Source organism: Bubalus bubalis, chromosome 20, assembly GCF_019923935.1.
Source record: "Bubalus bubalis isolate 160015118507 breed Murrah chromosome 20, NDDB_SH_1, whole genome shotgun sequence".
Classification (NCBI taxonomy): domain Eukaryota; kingdom Metazoa; phylum Chordata; class Mammalia; order Artiodactyla; family Bovidae; genus Bubalus; species Bubalus bubalis.
Window position 1 is genome coordinate 57,593,061 of NC_059176.1, and position 18,036 is coordinate 57,611,096.

At 42.2% G+C, this 18,036-nt stretch overlaps 1 protein-coding gene across 1 annotated transcript in view; it reads left to right on the forward strand.

The window, feature by feature from the left end:
• Positions 1–18,036, forward strand: part of MCTP2 (multiple C2 and transmembrane domain containing 2) — a gene marked incomplete in the record, with an annotated part of 246,278 nt that overhangs the window by 55,437 nt on the left and 172,805 nt on the right. Inside the window, 1 exon segment of the mRNA XM_045163827.1 lies at positions 2,812–3,345. Within this exon segment, the coding sequence (XP_045019762.1) occupies positions 2,812–3,345 (534 nt within the window).

Below are 18,036 nucleotides of genomic sequence, written 5' to 3' on the forward strand. Positions count from 1 at the left end.
GACGTAACTGATAGGAGAAATAGACAAATTCACAATTATAGTTGAAAAGCAAACACCCCTCTTTAAGTAGCATAAGGACTAGAGTATAAAAAAACTAAACCATCAGCCAACTAGATTAACAGACACCTATATAACACTCCGGGCTTCCCTGGTGGCTCAGTGGTAAAGAGTTCACCTGCCAGTGCAGGAGATGTGGGTTTGATCCCTGGGTGGGGAAGATCCCCTTGAGAAGGAAATGGCTCCAGTATTCTTGCCTGGGAAATTCCATGGACAGAGGAGCCTGGTGGGCTACAGTCAATGGGGTCACAAAAGAGTTAGACACAACTTAGCAACTAAACAACAGCAACAATATAACACTCCATTAATGGAAAATTGACTAAAATATTTTCAAATGAACGTGGAAACAAGCATTTTGAACCTATGTGCAAGTTAAACTGTAAGATGTGAATTAAATAATGTATTTGTGTCCTGCTAATGTGAAGTACGTTTATGTTTATAGTAGCATTTTTAAAAGCAGCAAAGAATTGTAAAATATTTTTAAAATTTAAAGCTGAATGACCCAATATTATATAATTGAAATAATGATAATTTTAAAGCTGGATAACATTGTATTAAAAATGTACTCTTTGTGAAGCAGTTTTCTAATCGTTTTATATGGACAAATTCATTCAGTTCTCACAAGAGCCCTGTGAGGTAGTTATGGTTAAATTTATGTATAAAATGGAAATAAAACCAGGACAATATTGTAAAGCAATTATCTTCCAATTAAAAATAAATTTTTAAAAAGCTAAAAAAAATGGAAACTGTAATGAGACACAGAACTCTAAAGTGACTTAAGATATCAAAATACGGCATTATGACGGTATCATCAGTAAGAATGAAAACATAGCTTTTCCTGACTGCCCTGTCTCTGCATCAGATACTCAGACACTGGGACTTTATCTTATTTTGTTTTTAAGCTGGTTGATATATTCCCTAGTGAATAGGTGAAAAAATTGAGATTTAGTCTGGTAGTATACCTGAGCAGAACATAAAAAATTAAAATTCCAACTTGTGGAGTCTGTCTCTAGGATCCAAGGGCTTCATCTCTGCATTGCCTATTGAAGATACCAAGTTCATCCTTCGAGCTGATGGTCATCAGTCCAGAGCTGGAGGACTGTCACCTAGTCCTGATCTTCAGCAGTGACCTCCCAATGACTAAATATCCTGGGCTGGGTACAAAGCTTGAAGTCCTTAATTTTGGAAAATGCTTTTTATCATAGCTCTTAGCCTTTTTTGTCATTAGACAAATGTGACACTTGAGTATTGGCCGGCTTAGACTGACTTGACCACACTGTACTTTTTCATGTTGGAAAGATTTATCAGGAGGCACTTGACACATCGAGTGAGGGTTATGGCACCAAATTTGATTTTAATCCGTTTTCCTAATGAGTCCAACCTATTATATCTTAAATTTCTCCCTTTTCTGCATAGCATTCAGCAGACTGTATTATATTTGTTTGTGAAGCATTCCTGTCACTCACACCTGTTTGTGGGAAACATTTTCTCTCTTTCATTCTCCAACTGAAGCTCTGAAGTTTGCTTTTCTTAGGATTTCCATTGTAGAAGCTTCCATTGTTCTTCTGGTCTGGTACATTGGACTAAGGGCAGACTCTCACTTTTATAAATGTTTTTCTCTTTAGTTACTCTTATTTTAATATAAATTTTGAAGATGCTACATGGAATCCTTGTTGATATGAGCGTGTGTTTGTCCTTCAAAATGCACACTTAACTGTAGAAAGGAAGATGATAAATTAAAGCGGGATTGGCAAACTATAGTCTGTTGCCTGTTTTTATAAATAAAGTTTTACTGGGACCACAGGTACGCTTTCATTTCAGTATCATACATGTCTCCTCTGGTGTCACAAGAATAGGATTGAGTAGTTTGAACTGTCTCACTCTCAGTCTATAATATTTACTAACTGGCCTTGTTCAGAAATTGTTTGCTGACTCTGGGTTTAGAAACAGAAAGGCATTCCCTTGAACATAATGGTCAAAAGATGCTGTTATTTTTCTAGTAAATGTCTTTTGCTCTGCTTTCTTTTGAGAGGAAACAAGAAAGAAGCCCTCTTTTGTAATTTTTTATTTTTTTTCCCCAAGATTTATTAAAGTATAATTGACAAGTAAAATTTGCATATATTTAAGATATATGGTGGTCAATTTAATATACACGTATATTACAAAATGATTACCACAATCAAGTTAATATCTCCCGTCACTTCTTATACTTAGCATTTTTATGTGTGTGTTTGTGTAGGGGGATAGAAACCTAAAGATCTATACCCTTAGCAAATTTCAAGAATACATGGTGATTATAAAAATAAAAAAGTCAAAGAGATGAGTGTTGTTGAGGGTGTGGAGAACTGGGAACTCTTACATACTGTTGATGGAGATATACATTGTTATGCGTGCTAAGTCGCTTCAGTTGTGTCTGACTCTTTGTGTTCCTATGGACTGTAACCCACCAGGCTCCTCCATCCATGGGATTCTCCAGGAAAGAGTACTCGAGTGGGTAGCCATTCCCTCCTCCAGGGGATCTTCCCAACCCAGGGATCAAACCCGGGTCTCCCGCATTGCAGGCAGATGCTTTACTCTCTGAGCCACCAGGATAGATGTTCCCAATTATTTTTTTGTAGATGTTACCGATTAGATGTTTTGGTCTTGATCATTTAGTGGGAAGAGTAAGATTCCTTGAGTCACATTTCCTACTTTGATGTGCTCTGACAGTGCAGAGAAGCTTCATATCCTTTCTCCGTGTCTTCTGTTTCCTAGGAGTCACTGAGTGTCCCGCAGAGACATACTCTTCCCCAGAGGGACTGCCTGTGTCTTCATGCAGCCATGGACCTGGATAAACCATCTGTCTGGGGCTCATTAAAACAGCGGACCAGGCCTTTGTTGATCAACCTGAGCAAGAGGAAGGTGAAGAAGACCTCGAGCAAAGCCCTGGACTTACGGGCCCAGCATCACCTGGACCGCCGCCTGAGCCTGTCCGTCCCAGACCTCCTGGAGGCTGAGGCCCTGGCCCCCGAGGGGCGGCCTTACTCCGGCCCCCAGTCATCCTACACCTCGGTGCCCAGCAGCCTGTCGACGGCCGGCATTGTTCCCAAGAGCAGCAGTAGCTCTTTGAAACAGTCTGAAGAAGAACTGGATTGGAGTCAGGAGGAAGTGGGCCCCTTCCATGTGGTGGAAACAGACTCCGAGGAGACTTTCACCTCTCCCACGGAGGACAGGAGAGCTTCCAGCAATGGTACCTTTGGTCTGCTCCAGAAAACGCCCCCTGGAGAGGATGCCCCTGAAGGGCCAGAGGTGAGGCCTGGCCTGGGTGCTTTCCTGTTTTTCTATTTTTCTTCTTCCTAAGTGCATTCAGTGCCCTTGGAAATTTTGGTTGGGATTTATTTTTGTGGTTAGTTTGGACAGAGAGGATGTCATTTATAACCATTTAAATGAAGGTAATATTGATTGTACCTAGTGTTCCCCTTCGTTTGGGGGTTGACCTCTGTGTATCTTAAAAGTATTACAGATGACCTTCCTAGAGCACTTTAAGGCATTAAAAGCCCCGTTGGATGTGTTTTCATTTTTCCATCTCCTGGCAAAGAAATCAAGAGCATAACTTTTCCTTTTACTTTTTGCTGAAATGTATGTCTGATTCTGTCTCTCTGTCTCCTCCATTGCCCGGTCCTACCCACAGACAAAAATGCACATTCATATTCCTAAAAACTGTAGGAATATATGTATCTCCTTTTGACTGCCAGATAATTAGACTCTGTGCTCCCAGTGCAGGGGCCTGGGTTTGATCCTTTGTCAGGGAACTAGATCCCACGTGCTGCAACTTAGAGTTTGCATGGTGCAGTTAGAAGATCCTGCGTGGTGCGGCTAAGACCAGCGAACTCAAATAAATGAATGAATAAATACCAGATATCTAAAAACAAGCCAAACACTGAAGGAAACAAATTCTTATCCATTCAGGAATTTTTATAAAGCCTTAGTATTTCCTTATGATAAAATAACCAAATATAATTATGAGACAAATACTACATTTCTAGGATGAATTTAATTTAAATGTAGTTATGAGGTTACCAAGCTATGATTTGGATAATCAATTTGATCAGTTATTTTTTTAAATATCTTCCATTAATGGCACATGAAGTAGGTTTCAGTGTTCAGGTAATGGCTTAATTTTTCTATATTTGAGATTAGTATTCTAATTGTGTAGAAAACTGGTTATTCAACTACGATTTTTGATTTTATTTTTAGAACCAGAGCCTGTTATTTATGCCATATGTTTGGATTTCATTGGAGGATGGGATTGTGGATATTTGAAGGCCTTATTTTTTGGGAAGCATTACCAGTTAGGATACCATTGACCATTAAATGATACCTATTTGTTTCATTACCATTTATGAAGCCCTTTTGTAAAAATTTTGTGGTTTTTTTTTCTACTATTATTTGTGAATTTGAAATATGTTTCCATTAACCAAAATGTAAATTGAGTTATTAAATATAATTCATAATTCATAGTTCAGTATGAAGGAGATAAGATGTTAAATTATATATTCAGGTTAATCTTATCTTCTTGCTATTTATTAACTGACCAGGAAAAATTAGGTGGGTTCCTTGGCCTTGATAGGCTAACAAACTCAAATTCGAATAAGTTGTTTTAAAAGTTGGTGCTGTTAAACTGTTTCACTGACTATACATATTTAGTGCCTACTCTATCAATCCCATGGACAGAGGAGCCTGGCGGGCTACGAACCATAGAGTCACAAAGAATCGGACACAACTGAATCGACTTAGTACGCACAAACTATCTGGAGCACCATAGACAGTCTGTTGTAAAGAAGAGATGGTTAAGAACATAACTCTGCCTTCGGGATTTGGCCCACTGGGACATAGCTTTACACAGCATTAAGTGTAGCGTAAGAGGTAAACCGACATCAGGACTGAGTGTGCATCCAGGCCTCTGTGAGCCGAGATCATATGGGGGGATCCAGGGACATGTCCTGTGGGAGGCAGTCTGCAGGCTGGCCCAGAGGATAAGTGGGATTTGACAGGTACGGCAACGTGACAAACACAGGCCTGAAGTGTGGGTGTGGGTGTGGGTGGTGGTTTAGTCACTCAGTCGTGTCTGACTCTGTGACCCCATGGACTGTTGCCTGCCAGACCTCTCTGTCCATGCGATTTCCCAGGCAAGAATACTGGAGTGGGTTGTCATTTCATTCTCCAGGGGATCTTCTTGGCCCAGGGATCAAATCCAGGTCTCCTGCATTGCAGGAGGATTCTTTACCAGCTGAGCCACCAGGGAAGCCCTAGTGTGGATGGGGGAGGTCAAAGGTGGGAAGCATTCTGCTCTGCCTGGAACGAAGGCTTGGGGAGCTTTCTGATGGGGCGTGTGTGATGTGTGTCTGTAGTGGCCATGGGCTGAGCGGAGGGCTGGTCAGTGATGTGATGGCGAATGGATGGATTGCAGATGGGTGGTTGATAGTGGTTATTCTTTTACCATTAATGCAAAAAAGCCTGGATGGTACAGATTTTTAAGAGTAGATAATTCCGGGTAATCTGATGAAACTCAGCCATTAAGCAAACAGCAGTAACAACAACAAAAACTCCTTGCTTGGGAAAGAATCTTCTGCCTGTTTTTTCCTGCCCTAAGCATAATTGACATAGACTGAGGCTGTAGGAGATCAGCCTTGGGATTTCTTTGGAAGGAATGATGCTAAAGCTGAAACTCCAGTACTTTGGCCACCTCATGCGAAGAGTTGACTCATTGGAAAAGACTCTGATGCTGGGAGGGATTGGGGGCAGGAGGAGAAGGGGACAACAGAGGATGAGATGGCTGGATGGCATCACTGACTCGATGGACGTGAGTCTGGGTGAACTCGGGGAGTTGGTGATGGACAGGAAGGCCTGGCATGCTGCGATTCATGGGGTCGCAAAGAGTCGGACATGACTGAACGACTGAACTGAACTGAGGCTGTATCTTCCTTCTGTGGCCACTCATTGCCATTTGTCAGTGTGGTCAGCTGTTTGCAGAGGATGGAGAGACTGGGCTGCAGCTCATCAGACCTGTAGGATCACTTGTGGTCAGCTGCAGTACTCACCTACTCGCCCCGCCTCCCCCTGTATCCTGTGGGCTTCTCACTACCTGCGGATCCAGTTTATCACATGGTACAGAAGTGAGCCCCTCCCTTGCTAATGTTTTGCACTAGGCTATGTTAACTGGAGGGTGGGCGTGACTGGAGGAGTCTTGTCTAACTTGTTTCGATTTTCTCAGGGCCCAGCTCCATGCCTGGCACCTGGTAGGTGCTCAGTGTTGTTGTTCTTTGTTTTTTTTTAAATACAGAAATTGGTAATGACAGTGTATGCATTCAGGTTCATAAGGCTCTTCTTGGTGTTTTCTCTTCAAGTTCTCTTCATTTTATGGTTTGAAGTCATGTCTTCTTGGATTGATCCTTCAATATCATGTAATGTCCTTCCTTGTCTCTTATAATATTCTTTAAGTCTGTTTTGTCTGATGTGGTAATTGCTATTCCAGCTTTCTTGTGATTTCCATTTGCATGCAATATCTTTTTCCATCCCCTCACTTTCAGTCTGTATGTCTCCCTAGGTCTGAAGTGGGTCTCTTGTGGACAGCAGATATATGATTCTTCTTTTTGTATCCACTTAGACAGTCTTTGTCTTTTGGTTGGAGCATTTAATCCATTTATATTTAAAGTAATTATTGGTATATATGTATATTCCTTTTGGCATTTTATTAATTGTTTTGGGTTTGTTTTTGTAGGTCTTGTCCTTCTCTGTGTTTCCTTTCTAGAGAAGTTCATTTAGCATTTGTTGTAAAGCTGGTTTGGTGGTGCTGATTCCCTTAATTTTTGCTTACCTGTGAAGCTTTTGATTTCTCCCTCGATTTTGAATGAGGTCCTTTCTGGGTAGAGTAATCTCTCTTGTTAGGTTTTTACCTTTCATTACTTTAGATATATCCTGCCACTCCCTTCCGGCCTGTAGAGTTTCTGCTGAAGGATTAGCTGTTGACCTTGTGGGAATCCCCTTGTATGTTACTTACTGCTTCTCCTTGCTGCTTTTAATATATTTTCTTTGTATTTAATTTGTTGGTTTGATTAATATGTGTTTTGGCATGTTTCTCCTTGGGTTTTTTCCTTTATGGGACTCTGTGCTTTTTTGGACTTGATTGACTATTTTTTCCTATGTTAGGGAAGTTTTTGACTATAGTTTCTTCAAATATTTTCTGAGACTCTCTGACTTTTTCATCTTCTGGAACCCCTATAATTTGAATGTTGATGCATTTAATGTTTTCCTAGAGGTCTCCAAGACTGTCTTTAATTATTTTCATTCGCTTTTTTTTTTATTCTGCACTTTGCTAGTTATCTCCACCATTCTACCTTCCAGCTCATTTATCTGTTCTGCCTCAGTTATTCTGCTGTTGATTCCTTCCAGAGTATTTTTAATTTCTGAAATTTCACTGTTCATCACTGCTTGTTTATTCTTTATTTTTTCTAGGTGCTTGTTAAATATGTTAAGTGATTCTTGCATTTTCTCTATTCTATCTTGAGATTTGGGATCATCTTTACTATTATAACTGAATTCTTTTACAGATAGATTGGCTGTTTTCTCTTCATTCACTGGGTCTTGTGGGTTTTTACCTCATTCCTTCATCTGCACAATATTTTTGTCATTTCATTTTGGCTAACTGACTGTATTTGAGGTCTCCTTTCCCCGGGCTATAGGGTCATAGTTCTTCTTGCTTCTGGTCTCTGCCCTTAGCGGTAGGTTGGTCCAGTGGCTTGTGTAGGCCTCGTGTTGGGAGAGTTGCTGTGTCACACAGGGAACTCAGCCGAGTGCTCTGTAATGACTTAGAAGGGTGGTATGCAGCCTCAAGAAGGAGGGAATTATGTATACTTCTGACTGATTCACATTGTACCTCAGAAACCAACACAGCATTGTAAAACAGTTCAGTTCAGTTCAGTTGCTCAGTCGTGTCCGACTCTTTGCGACCCCATGAATCACAGCACGCCAGGCCTCCCTGTCCATCACCAACTCCTGGAGTTCACCCAGACTCACGTCCATCGAGTCAGTGATGCCATCCAGCCATCTCATCCTCTGTCGTCCCCTTCTCCTCCTGCCCGCAGTCCCTCCCAGCATCAGAGTCTTTTCCAATGAGTCAACTCTTCGCATGAGGTGGCCAAAGTACTGGAGTTTCAGATTTAGAAAGGTGTAGAGCCTTTGTTATCAATGAATTAAATTTTTTTGTTGAAATATAGTTGATTTTCACTGTTGTGTTTATTTTTGCTGTACAACAGAATGATTCAGTTATATATATATATATATATATATATATGTATATATACATTCACATTCTTTTTTTTAAATACTCTTTTCCATTATGATTTGTTACAGGATATTGAATGTAGCTCTTTATGCCATACAGCTGGACCTTGTTTTGATCCATTCTGTATATAAAAACTTGCATCTCCTACCTACAAACTCCCATTCCTTCCCTTCCCCACCCACTTACCCTTGGCAACCACAAGTCTGTCCTTACATATTTTTTAAATGAATGGGAGTCCTGCTGAAGTCATGTGATCTGTGAGGGACCATTTCATGCAAAGATGGGCAAAATAAAGGACAGAAACGCTATGGCCCTAACAGAAAATATTAAGAAGAGGTGGCAAGAATACACAGAAGAACTATACAGAAAAGATCTGAATGACCCGGATAACCATGATGGTGTGATCACTCACCTAGAGCCAGACATCCTGGAATGTGAAGTCAAGTGGGCCTAAGGAAACATCACTTTGAACAAAGCTAGTGGAGGTGTTGGAATTCCAGCTAAGCGATTTCAAATCCTAAGAGATGATGCTGTGAAAGTGCTGCACTCAATATGCCAGCAAATTTGGAAAACTCAGCAGTGGCCACAGGACTGGAAAAGGTCAGTTTTCATTCCAATCCCAAAGAAGGGCAATCCCAAGGAATGTTCAAACTACCACACAATTGCACTCATCTCACATGCTAGGAAAGTAATGTTCAAAATCCTTCAAGCTAGGCTTCAACAGTATGTGAACCAAGAATTTCCAGATGTACAAGCTGGATTTAGAAAAGGCAGATGAACCAGAGATCAAATTGCCAAAATCCATTGGATCATAGAAAAAACTAGCAAATTCCAGAAAAACATCTACTTCTTCTTCATTGACTATGCTAATGCCTTTGACTGTGTAGACCACAACAAACTGTAGAAAATTCTTAAAGAGATGGGAATACCAAACCGCCTTACCTTGCTCCTTTATGAAAGGAGAAAACTTTGTGCAGTTCAGGAAGCAACAGTTAGAATTGGACATGGAACAACAGACTGGTTCCAAATTGGGAAGGTGGGTGCATCAAGGCTGTATATTGTCACCCTGCTTATTTAACTTACATGCAGAGTACATCATGTGACATGCTGGGCTGGATGAAGCACAAGCTGGGATCAAGATTGTGGGGAGGAATATCAGTAACCTCAGATATACAGATGACACCACCCTTATGGCAGAAATTAAGAGGAATTAAAGAGCCTCTTGATGAAGATGAAAGAGGAGAGTGAAGAAGCTGGATTGAAATTCAACATTCAAAAAATGAAGATCACGGCATCAGGTTTCATCACTTCATGCCAGATAGATGAGGAAAGAATGAAAACAGTGACAGACCTTATGTTCTTAGATTCCGAAATCACTGTGGATGGTGACTGCAGCCATGAAATTAAAAGACACTTGCTTCTTGGAAGAAAAGCAATGACAAATCTCGATAGCATATTAAGAAGCAGAGACATTGCCTACAGAGGTCCATATAGTCAAGGCTATGGTTTTTCCAGTAGTTATGTATGGGTGTGAGAGCTGGACTATAAAAAAGGTTGAGCACCAAAGAACTGATGCTTTTGAACTATGGTGTTGGAAAAGATTCTTGAGAGTCCCTTGGACTGCAAGGAGATCAAGCCAGTCAATCCTAAAGGAAATTAACCCTGGATTTTCATTGGAAGGACTGATGCTGAAACTGAAGCTCCAGTACTTTGGCCACCTGATGGGAAAAGCTGACTCATTTGAAAAGACCCTGATACTGGGAAAGATTGAAAGCAGGAGGAGAAGGGGATGGCAGAGGATGAGGTGGTTGTATGCCATCACTGACTGAATGGCCATGAGTTTGAGCAAACTCTGGGAGATAGTGAAGGACAGGGAAGCCTGGCATGCTGCAGTCCATGGGGTTGCAGAGAGTCAGACATGACTGAGCGGTTGAACAACAACAACAATCCTTGTCTCAGATCTGGTTTATCTGTTTCTTCTAATGAGTAGCAGACAGCATTCTATTGCTTTTATGAAATGGGTGGGAAATGAGGAGGAAGGTATGGGTTGGCATGTGACATACCCAGTGTACAACAAAATTAATGATCGCCGGTATCCTTGGTGTAGCTTATTTCATGGGTAGCTTTCCCAAGGGAATGAGGGATGGAACATCCGTGGTCTAAGGCCTGCGCTGGGATTTGTCTCACTTGCTAATGAAGCTGAGATTCTTAATGTCCTATGGGATAGGCTTCCTCTCCTGTCTACAGGGTTCAAACGGGCAGGTCATTTTGCGACACTTCCATGCGAGACTTGTCCCTTTTTATGATTGACATTTTATTAGTTGTATTTTTTCACTCAAGGTGATAGCCTATCATGGTTGCCTGGCAACCAGATTGCCTCCTATACATGACTATGTATGTCCCCCCTCTGATGGATGAAACTCTTTCCCGTTGCTCTAGTCACCATGACTCAGGGCTCGAGATGCTAAAACGGCATCTCATGCTGTAGCCCCACACCATGACCACCATTGTGTGTTTGGCCAGGTGTGTAGAAGTCAGTCTCTCTTGTTAGACTGGAAGAGCAGAGATAATGTCTTCTTCCTTTTTTCCCATTCTTTCTGCAAACCTAACTTATGTAAAATATATTGATTCACTTTGTGTCTGAAGTTGATTGCTATGTGCTAGCGGGGCCGGGCATAGAAATTCAGTTTGCTTGGGGGAAATGCTGACCCATGGAGACCTTGAGTGGGTAGGTGAGTTCTGAAGGCATTCCCAAATGTCTCCTTTTTATATGAAGAAGATAAAATTAGGGAGACTCAAAGGGAGAGTCACTTATTTTTTCTTCTTTTTATCTTGCTATTTTTTTCTTGCTTCTTTCTCCTGTCAGCACTCCCCGCAGTAGATATTTTACAAGGTACTTTTTCATGGTTAAGAATTTAGAAAATACAGAGTCACCTCTGGTTCTCGTCCTTGGTGTTGATGATGGAGTTGAGATGAGACCCGATTACTGGAAACAGTGACCAGCACTCTGAGGTAGTCTCTAGACAGTGTGAGATAACAAGCCATTTGAGGTGAAAGGGGAGCAGAGAGATTGCTCCGAGTATGTGGCCGGAAAGGCCTGAAGCGGATGCGTTTTGAGGCTAAGACTCAGATAGGTGGGGAATAAATCCAAATAGTTAAGGTTGTTGTTTATGACACTTGAAAAATAGAATGCTCATAGCCCAGTACGTGGCAATCGCAAGTGCCCAATGAGGACTCTGCTAAGGTTATGGTTGTATTTATTACTGTTATTATTTTTATCATTACGTTTTCAGCATGAAGTCGAGGACCAAAGAGGTTGAAACACTTGCCTGATATCCAGCTAGTAAGTGTCAGAGCCAGGAACTAAATTGAGGATTGTTTGAATCTAAAGCCTGTGTGCAAAACTCTGTATATATCAGGGGTTTAGAGAAATGTAGATCTGCAGTTCAGGAGAACTCAGAGCTGGTGATCTAGAAAGAGTTGATCATCAAAGGAAGGTATTTGTTTTTCAGTGTCCACTGTGCCCTTTTAAATCCTCCTTTAAGTTACAGTGATGGAATGGTTTATTATCATGGTCTGTAGCCAATAATCCTGAATGGAGGATTAATGCCATCCCTGCCCCACCATCGATGTAACCCCACAATGGGGTCCCTCCATCCCTAACACTCTGAAAGTTGGAGTTTTAAACAGCTCACTTTGGTGCAAGTTTACCTGGACGAGTTGAGTGGTTTAGAGGAGTACCTTATTGGGATAGTTCCAGAAACTCTGCTTGGCAACCACAGAGCTTCAGTTTAGTGACCACAGAGAAGCAAGATGTCAAACCACAGAGGCGAGGAAACAACCAACAGCCTACAGAATTGAACAAGGGCGTCGGCTTCTCAACATTTCAGTTACGTGTTCTTTACTATTTTTGTTTTATGTCAGAAATCATTGCTCAACATAAATGATGTCAGTGAGATAAGCGTGTAAACTGTGCCCCAGGGTCCTTCATGGAATTGTTCCCGTTTTTCTTTTTCCCTCCCTTGTTCCCATACCTGCTATGTGCCGATCCTGCCCTGAGACACTGGGAACACAGCAGCTGACAAAGCAGACCACAGTGTATTTCCTCCTGGAGATCCTACTCTAGATGGTGGGGGGCTTCAGATATATTCAAAAAGTGATAGATTGGATGGAGAAAAATAAAGCAGAGGAAGCATTTAGGAGTGCTGAGATGAAGGTGTGACCATTTTGAACGCAGTGGTCAGGAAATACCTCTTCTGAGAAGAAAACATTTATACAAGACCTAGAGGAGGTGAAAAAGTAAGTTGTACATGTGTTAGGAGAAAAGCATTCCTGAAATAGAGAAAGATACAGCATACAGATTCTGGTGAGGTAGGAGTGTGCCTGGTGTATGTCAGAGACAGTAGGGAAGCAGTGGGACTGGAGAGGATGGTGGGAGGTGTCAGAGTTACTTCTGAGGACATAGCACAGGGGCTTTCCCATCCTGCCAGGCGACTCTGCTACCATGGCAACCACCCGGGATGCTGGATGAGCAGATGTAAAGGTACCCTGTGGGCTGGGTGCTGTGTTTGCTCACAGGCAGGGCAGGATGGATCAATAGCATGCAGTGATGCTTGCTATACCTGCTGTGGACACTGGGAATAGCAATAAGTTGAGTTTGCCCCAGATTGGAGTTATGGAGGAAGCAGGTACAAGTTAATAAGCTGAGAGAAGAGAGGAAGACAGCTCCATCCTGAGATCTGTCTTGATTGTGTATGTATGTGTGTGCTAGTCGTTACGTCATGTCCGACTCTTTGCGATCCTGTGAACTGCAGCCCACCAGGCTCCTCTGTCCATGGGATTGTCCAGGCAAGCGTACTGGTTCAGTTCAGTTGCTCAGTTGTGTCCGACTTTTTGCGACCCCATGGACTGCAGCACGCCAGGCCTCCCTGTCCATCACCAACTCCCGGAGTTTGCTCAAACTCGTGTCCATTGAGTAGGTGATGCCATCCAACCATTTCATCCTCTGTCGTCCCCTTCTCCTCTTGCCTTCAATCTTTCCCAGCATCAGGGTCTTTTTAGATGAGTCAGTTCTTCGCATCAGCTGGCCAAAATATTGGAGTTTCAGCTTGAGCATCAGTCCTTCCCATGAACATTCAAGACTGATTTCCTTTTGGATGGATTGGTTGGATCTCCTTGCAGAACTTTGTGTGCACCAGGACCCAGGAGAAAGAAGCAGTGACCCCACAAGAGACTGACCCAGACTTGCCCATGAGTGTCCAGGAGCCTCCAGCAGAGGTGTGGACTGGTGGCGGCCTGCTGCAGGGCTGGGGGCACTGAGTGTAGCAGTGCATGCCTTTTGAAGGAGGTCACCATCATCGTCATTACCTCCACCAGTTTGTCTCCTGTAAATAACAGGACATCCCCACCCATCAACAGAAAATTGAATTAAAGTTTTACTGAGCATGGCCCCGCTCATCAGAACAAGACCCAGTTTTCCCTTCAGCCAGTCTCTCCCATCAGGAAGCTTCCATAAGCCTCTTATCCTTCTCCATCAGGGGGCAGACAGACTGAAAACCACAGTCACAGGAAACTAACCAATCTGATCACACGGACCACAGCCTTGTCTAACTCAATGAAACTATGAGCCATGCCGTGTAGGGCCACCCAAGAAGGACAGGTTATGGTGGAGAGTTCTGATAAAATGTGGACCGCTTGAGAAGGGAATGGCAAACCACTTCTTGCCTTGAGAACCCCATGAACAGTATGAAAAGGCAAAAAGATAGGACATGAAAGATGAACTCCCCAGGTCGGTAGGTGCCCAATATGCTCTTGGAGATCAGTGGAGAAATAACTCCAGAGAGAATGAAGTGACGGAGCCAAAGCATACTAGAGTGGGTTGCTATTTCCTCCTCCAGGGGATCTTCCTGACCCAGGGATCAAATCCACATCTCCTACATCTTCTGCATTGGAGGCAGATTCTTCATCACTGCACCACTTTGGAAGCCCCTACCTTGATGGTCTGTCTGCCATCATAAGAGCGTCAGTGGGGAAGGGATGGTCAGATTGAAGGGGTGGACTTGGGTTACTGACCACCTTCATTGAGTTGTTTTCTTCAGTCTTCCCAAACACATCCACTGTCTTCACAGTAATAAATAATAGAATGGCAACACCAATTTAATAGCACCCTGAGAGGTTGTGTGGAAGGAACTCTGCTAAGTTCTGTGTAAATGTCATCTCATTGGGCCGCACCTGCTGGGCTCACTCTTTATTCAGAGAGCCTTGTACAGTGACTGATCCAAAGAAGGAACTCGGGTAGGTATCTTTGAAGGAATGAATTTTTCTCCTCACAGCCTGTAAGGGTAATAGATTTTTTTGCCCCTTTGAGAGATGCTCCTGTGGCCGTGAACTTAAGTGAACTTTTCAAGGCCACAAAGCCAGGACATAGCAGAAGTGGGATTCAGACTTAGGTGTTTGTGGCTCCAGGTCTCTGTCTACTACTGGTCAGAGCTGACTGTTGTGCATGTCACGTGAAGGTTCTGCTCTTAGATTCTCCTGGTTCTGGGCGCAGTTGTGTGCACTGAAGAGCAGAAACCAGGTGAAGGGCTAATTAACCTCTCTTGCTTCTCTTTGGCAACCATCTAGCCTCTTAGCTCTGGCTCTCAATTTGTAAATTGGTGAATTACTAGTGACAGTCCATGGACTTCTTATAAGAAGTTAACAGAAGTGTATATTTGTCGATTATGAAGTGCTAGCCAGAGTAAAGAGGGGACCATTGTTATTTCTAAAGTACCTATTGCTAGCAGTCTTGAAAATGATTATGGAAGGTCAGTGGGCACATGTTACTGAATGTGGTAAGAGAAGTTCCCTATATCAAGGTTGGCAAACTTTTTCTATAAAGGGGCAGGTAATAAATAGGTACAGTTTTGTGAACCATAGCTCTTGCTCTGTAGCAACTACTCAACCCTGGTGTTGTAGCATGAAATTAGCCATAGAAAGTGTATAAATATATACATACTGCTGCTAAGTTGCCTCAGTCGTGTCCGACTCTGTGCAGCCCCATAGACGGCAGCCCACCAGGCTCCCCCGTCCCTGGGATTCTCCAGGCAAGAACACTGGAGGGGGTTGCCATTTCCTTCTCCAATGCATGGAAGTGAAAAGTGAAAGTGAAGTTGCTCAGTCGTGTCCGACTCTTAGCGACCCCATGGACTGCAGCCCACCAGGCTCCTCCATCCATGGGATTTTCCAGGCAAGAGTATTGGAGTGGGGTGCCATTGCCTTCTCCAAATATATACATAGGCAATATACAAATGGATAGATGGGGCTGTGTTTCAGTGTTTAAACTTTATAAAGACAAGTGTTGGGCTTTAATTTGCTGGTATAGGCAGTGAATATTCACACAGATGCACATACTTGACTCATATTTTGTGTATTAGAGAACATTTTAAATAATTCTGGGAGTGGGGGAAAATAAATGTGTATGCCATGATTGTGTGATCAGTAACCTCCTGAAAAGTTATATGAAAATTGCATACATGTGGACTCAGCCATTTGGTGGACTTGAATTTTTCTGAACAGGCATTCTGACTGTGACCTCTGACTGCCACCCGAGTTGTTTGAATTCCATCACTGTTTTCAAGCATCATGTAATGGTCTGTCTAGCCATCTGCCCTCTGCCCTTCTTGCTACTTCCTTTCCCTGTAGGTATTTGTGTCTCTGACTACACTCATCCTGAGTACTCACAGTCTTAATGGTGGCTTGGCCAAAAAGGTCATTCGGGTTTTTCCATCACATCTTCTTTTTCTTACTTTATTTATTTTTAATTGAAGGATAATTACAATGTTGTGTTGGTTTCTGTCATATATCAACTTGGTTCAGCCATAGGTATTCCTATGTCCCCTTCCTCCCATTATATCCTATGGAAAAACCCAAGCAAACTTTTTGGCCTATCCAATAATAGATGTGGGTTAAGTGATTAATTATATATGTATTATATATATCATTTGCTATACTCATGTCCTTGGATAGAGTATTTCCCAGAGACCATCCAAGTGATCTTCTCAGCCAGCTTGTTACTCTTATTTAGCTTTCCTGCATGTGGGTTTACATCTTCTTCCACTAAAGTTTTAAACAGTCAACGATTGTTTACTTTGCTTGTTATTAGACTTCCTGTGTATTCCTCGTGGTAAGATCCTTCAGACAGCCACGTGGGAAGTGATATTTGTACAAGATCACAAATAGTGTAAACAAAAGAAAATGTTTTTTTCACATCAGTGTCTTGCTCTTAAGATCCTTGGTGACTGGAGATTTTCTTTTCCTTTTTTAAACAATTGAGCCATCCATGCAAATATCTCTTTATTTTAATAAGTTGTGCAGTTTTGTATGTTTTACTTTTCCATAAATTATACCTTAAAGCAAGATAAAATGGAAATATTGATGTAAATTTGCTGTCATTAAAAAAAGAAAACATGCACGCACGCATGCACACATGCAAACACACACAAATTCCACTTACCCAAAAGGTGAGAGGAGGAGTTGTGTGAGAGATGACTGGCCTTCTGCCAACATGTTAGTGCTGAGTTTCTGGATGTTGTATATAATTAGAGAGCTTTATCATATGAAGACTTTTCATCACTGATGATACTCAAGATTATTTGTCTTTCCTTGAGTATGCCCTTGGAAACATTTGTTTAAAATGGTTAAAACCAGTACTTAATGGATAAACAAACTATAGTACACTCATAATTGTGGAATACCATTTAGCAATTTAAAGAATTGCCAGTTTGAATGGATTTCAGAGGCACTATGCTGAGTGAAAGATGTTCAGTTCAGTTCAGTTGCTCAGTCGTGTCCAGCTCTTTGCGACCCCATGAACTGCAGCACGCCAGGCCTCCCTGTCCATCACCAGCTTCTGGAGTTCACTGAGACTCACGTCCATTGAGTCGGTGATGCCATCCAGCCATCTCATCCTCTGTCGTCTCCTTCTCCTCCTGCCTTCAATCTTTCCCAGCATCAGGGTCTTTTCAAATGAGTCAGCTCTTTGCATCAGGTGGCCAAAGTGTTGGAGTTTCAGCTTCAACATCAGTCCTTCCAATGAACACCTAAAGGACTGATCTCCTTTAGGATGGACTGGTTGGAACTCCTTGCAGTCCAAAGGACTCTCAAGAGTCTTCTCCAACACCACAGTTCAAAAGCATCAATTCTTCTGCACTCAGCTTTCTTTATAGTCCAACTCTCACATCCATACATGACTACTGGAAAAACCATAGCCTTGACTAGATGGACCTTTGTTGGCAAAGTAATGTCTCTGCTTTTGAATATGCTGTCTAGGTTGGTCATAACTTTCCTTCCAAGGAGTAAGCATTTTTTAATTTCATGGCTGCAGTCACCATCTGCAGTGATTTTGGAGCCCAGAAAAATAAAGTCAGCCACTGTTTCCACTGTTTCCCCATCTATTTGCCATGAAGTGATTGGACAGGATGCCATGATCTTAGTTTTCTGAATGTTGAGCTTTAAGCCAACTTTTGCACTCTCCTCTTTCACTTTCATCAAGAGGCTCTTTAGGTTTTCTTCACTTTCTGCCATAAGGGTGGTGTCATCTGCGTATCTGAGGTTATTGATATTTCTCCCGGCAATCTTGATTCCAGCTTGTGCTTCTTCCAGCCCAGCGTTTCTCA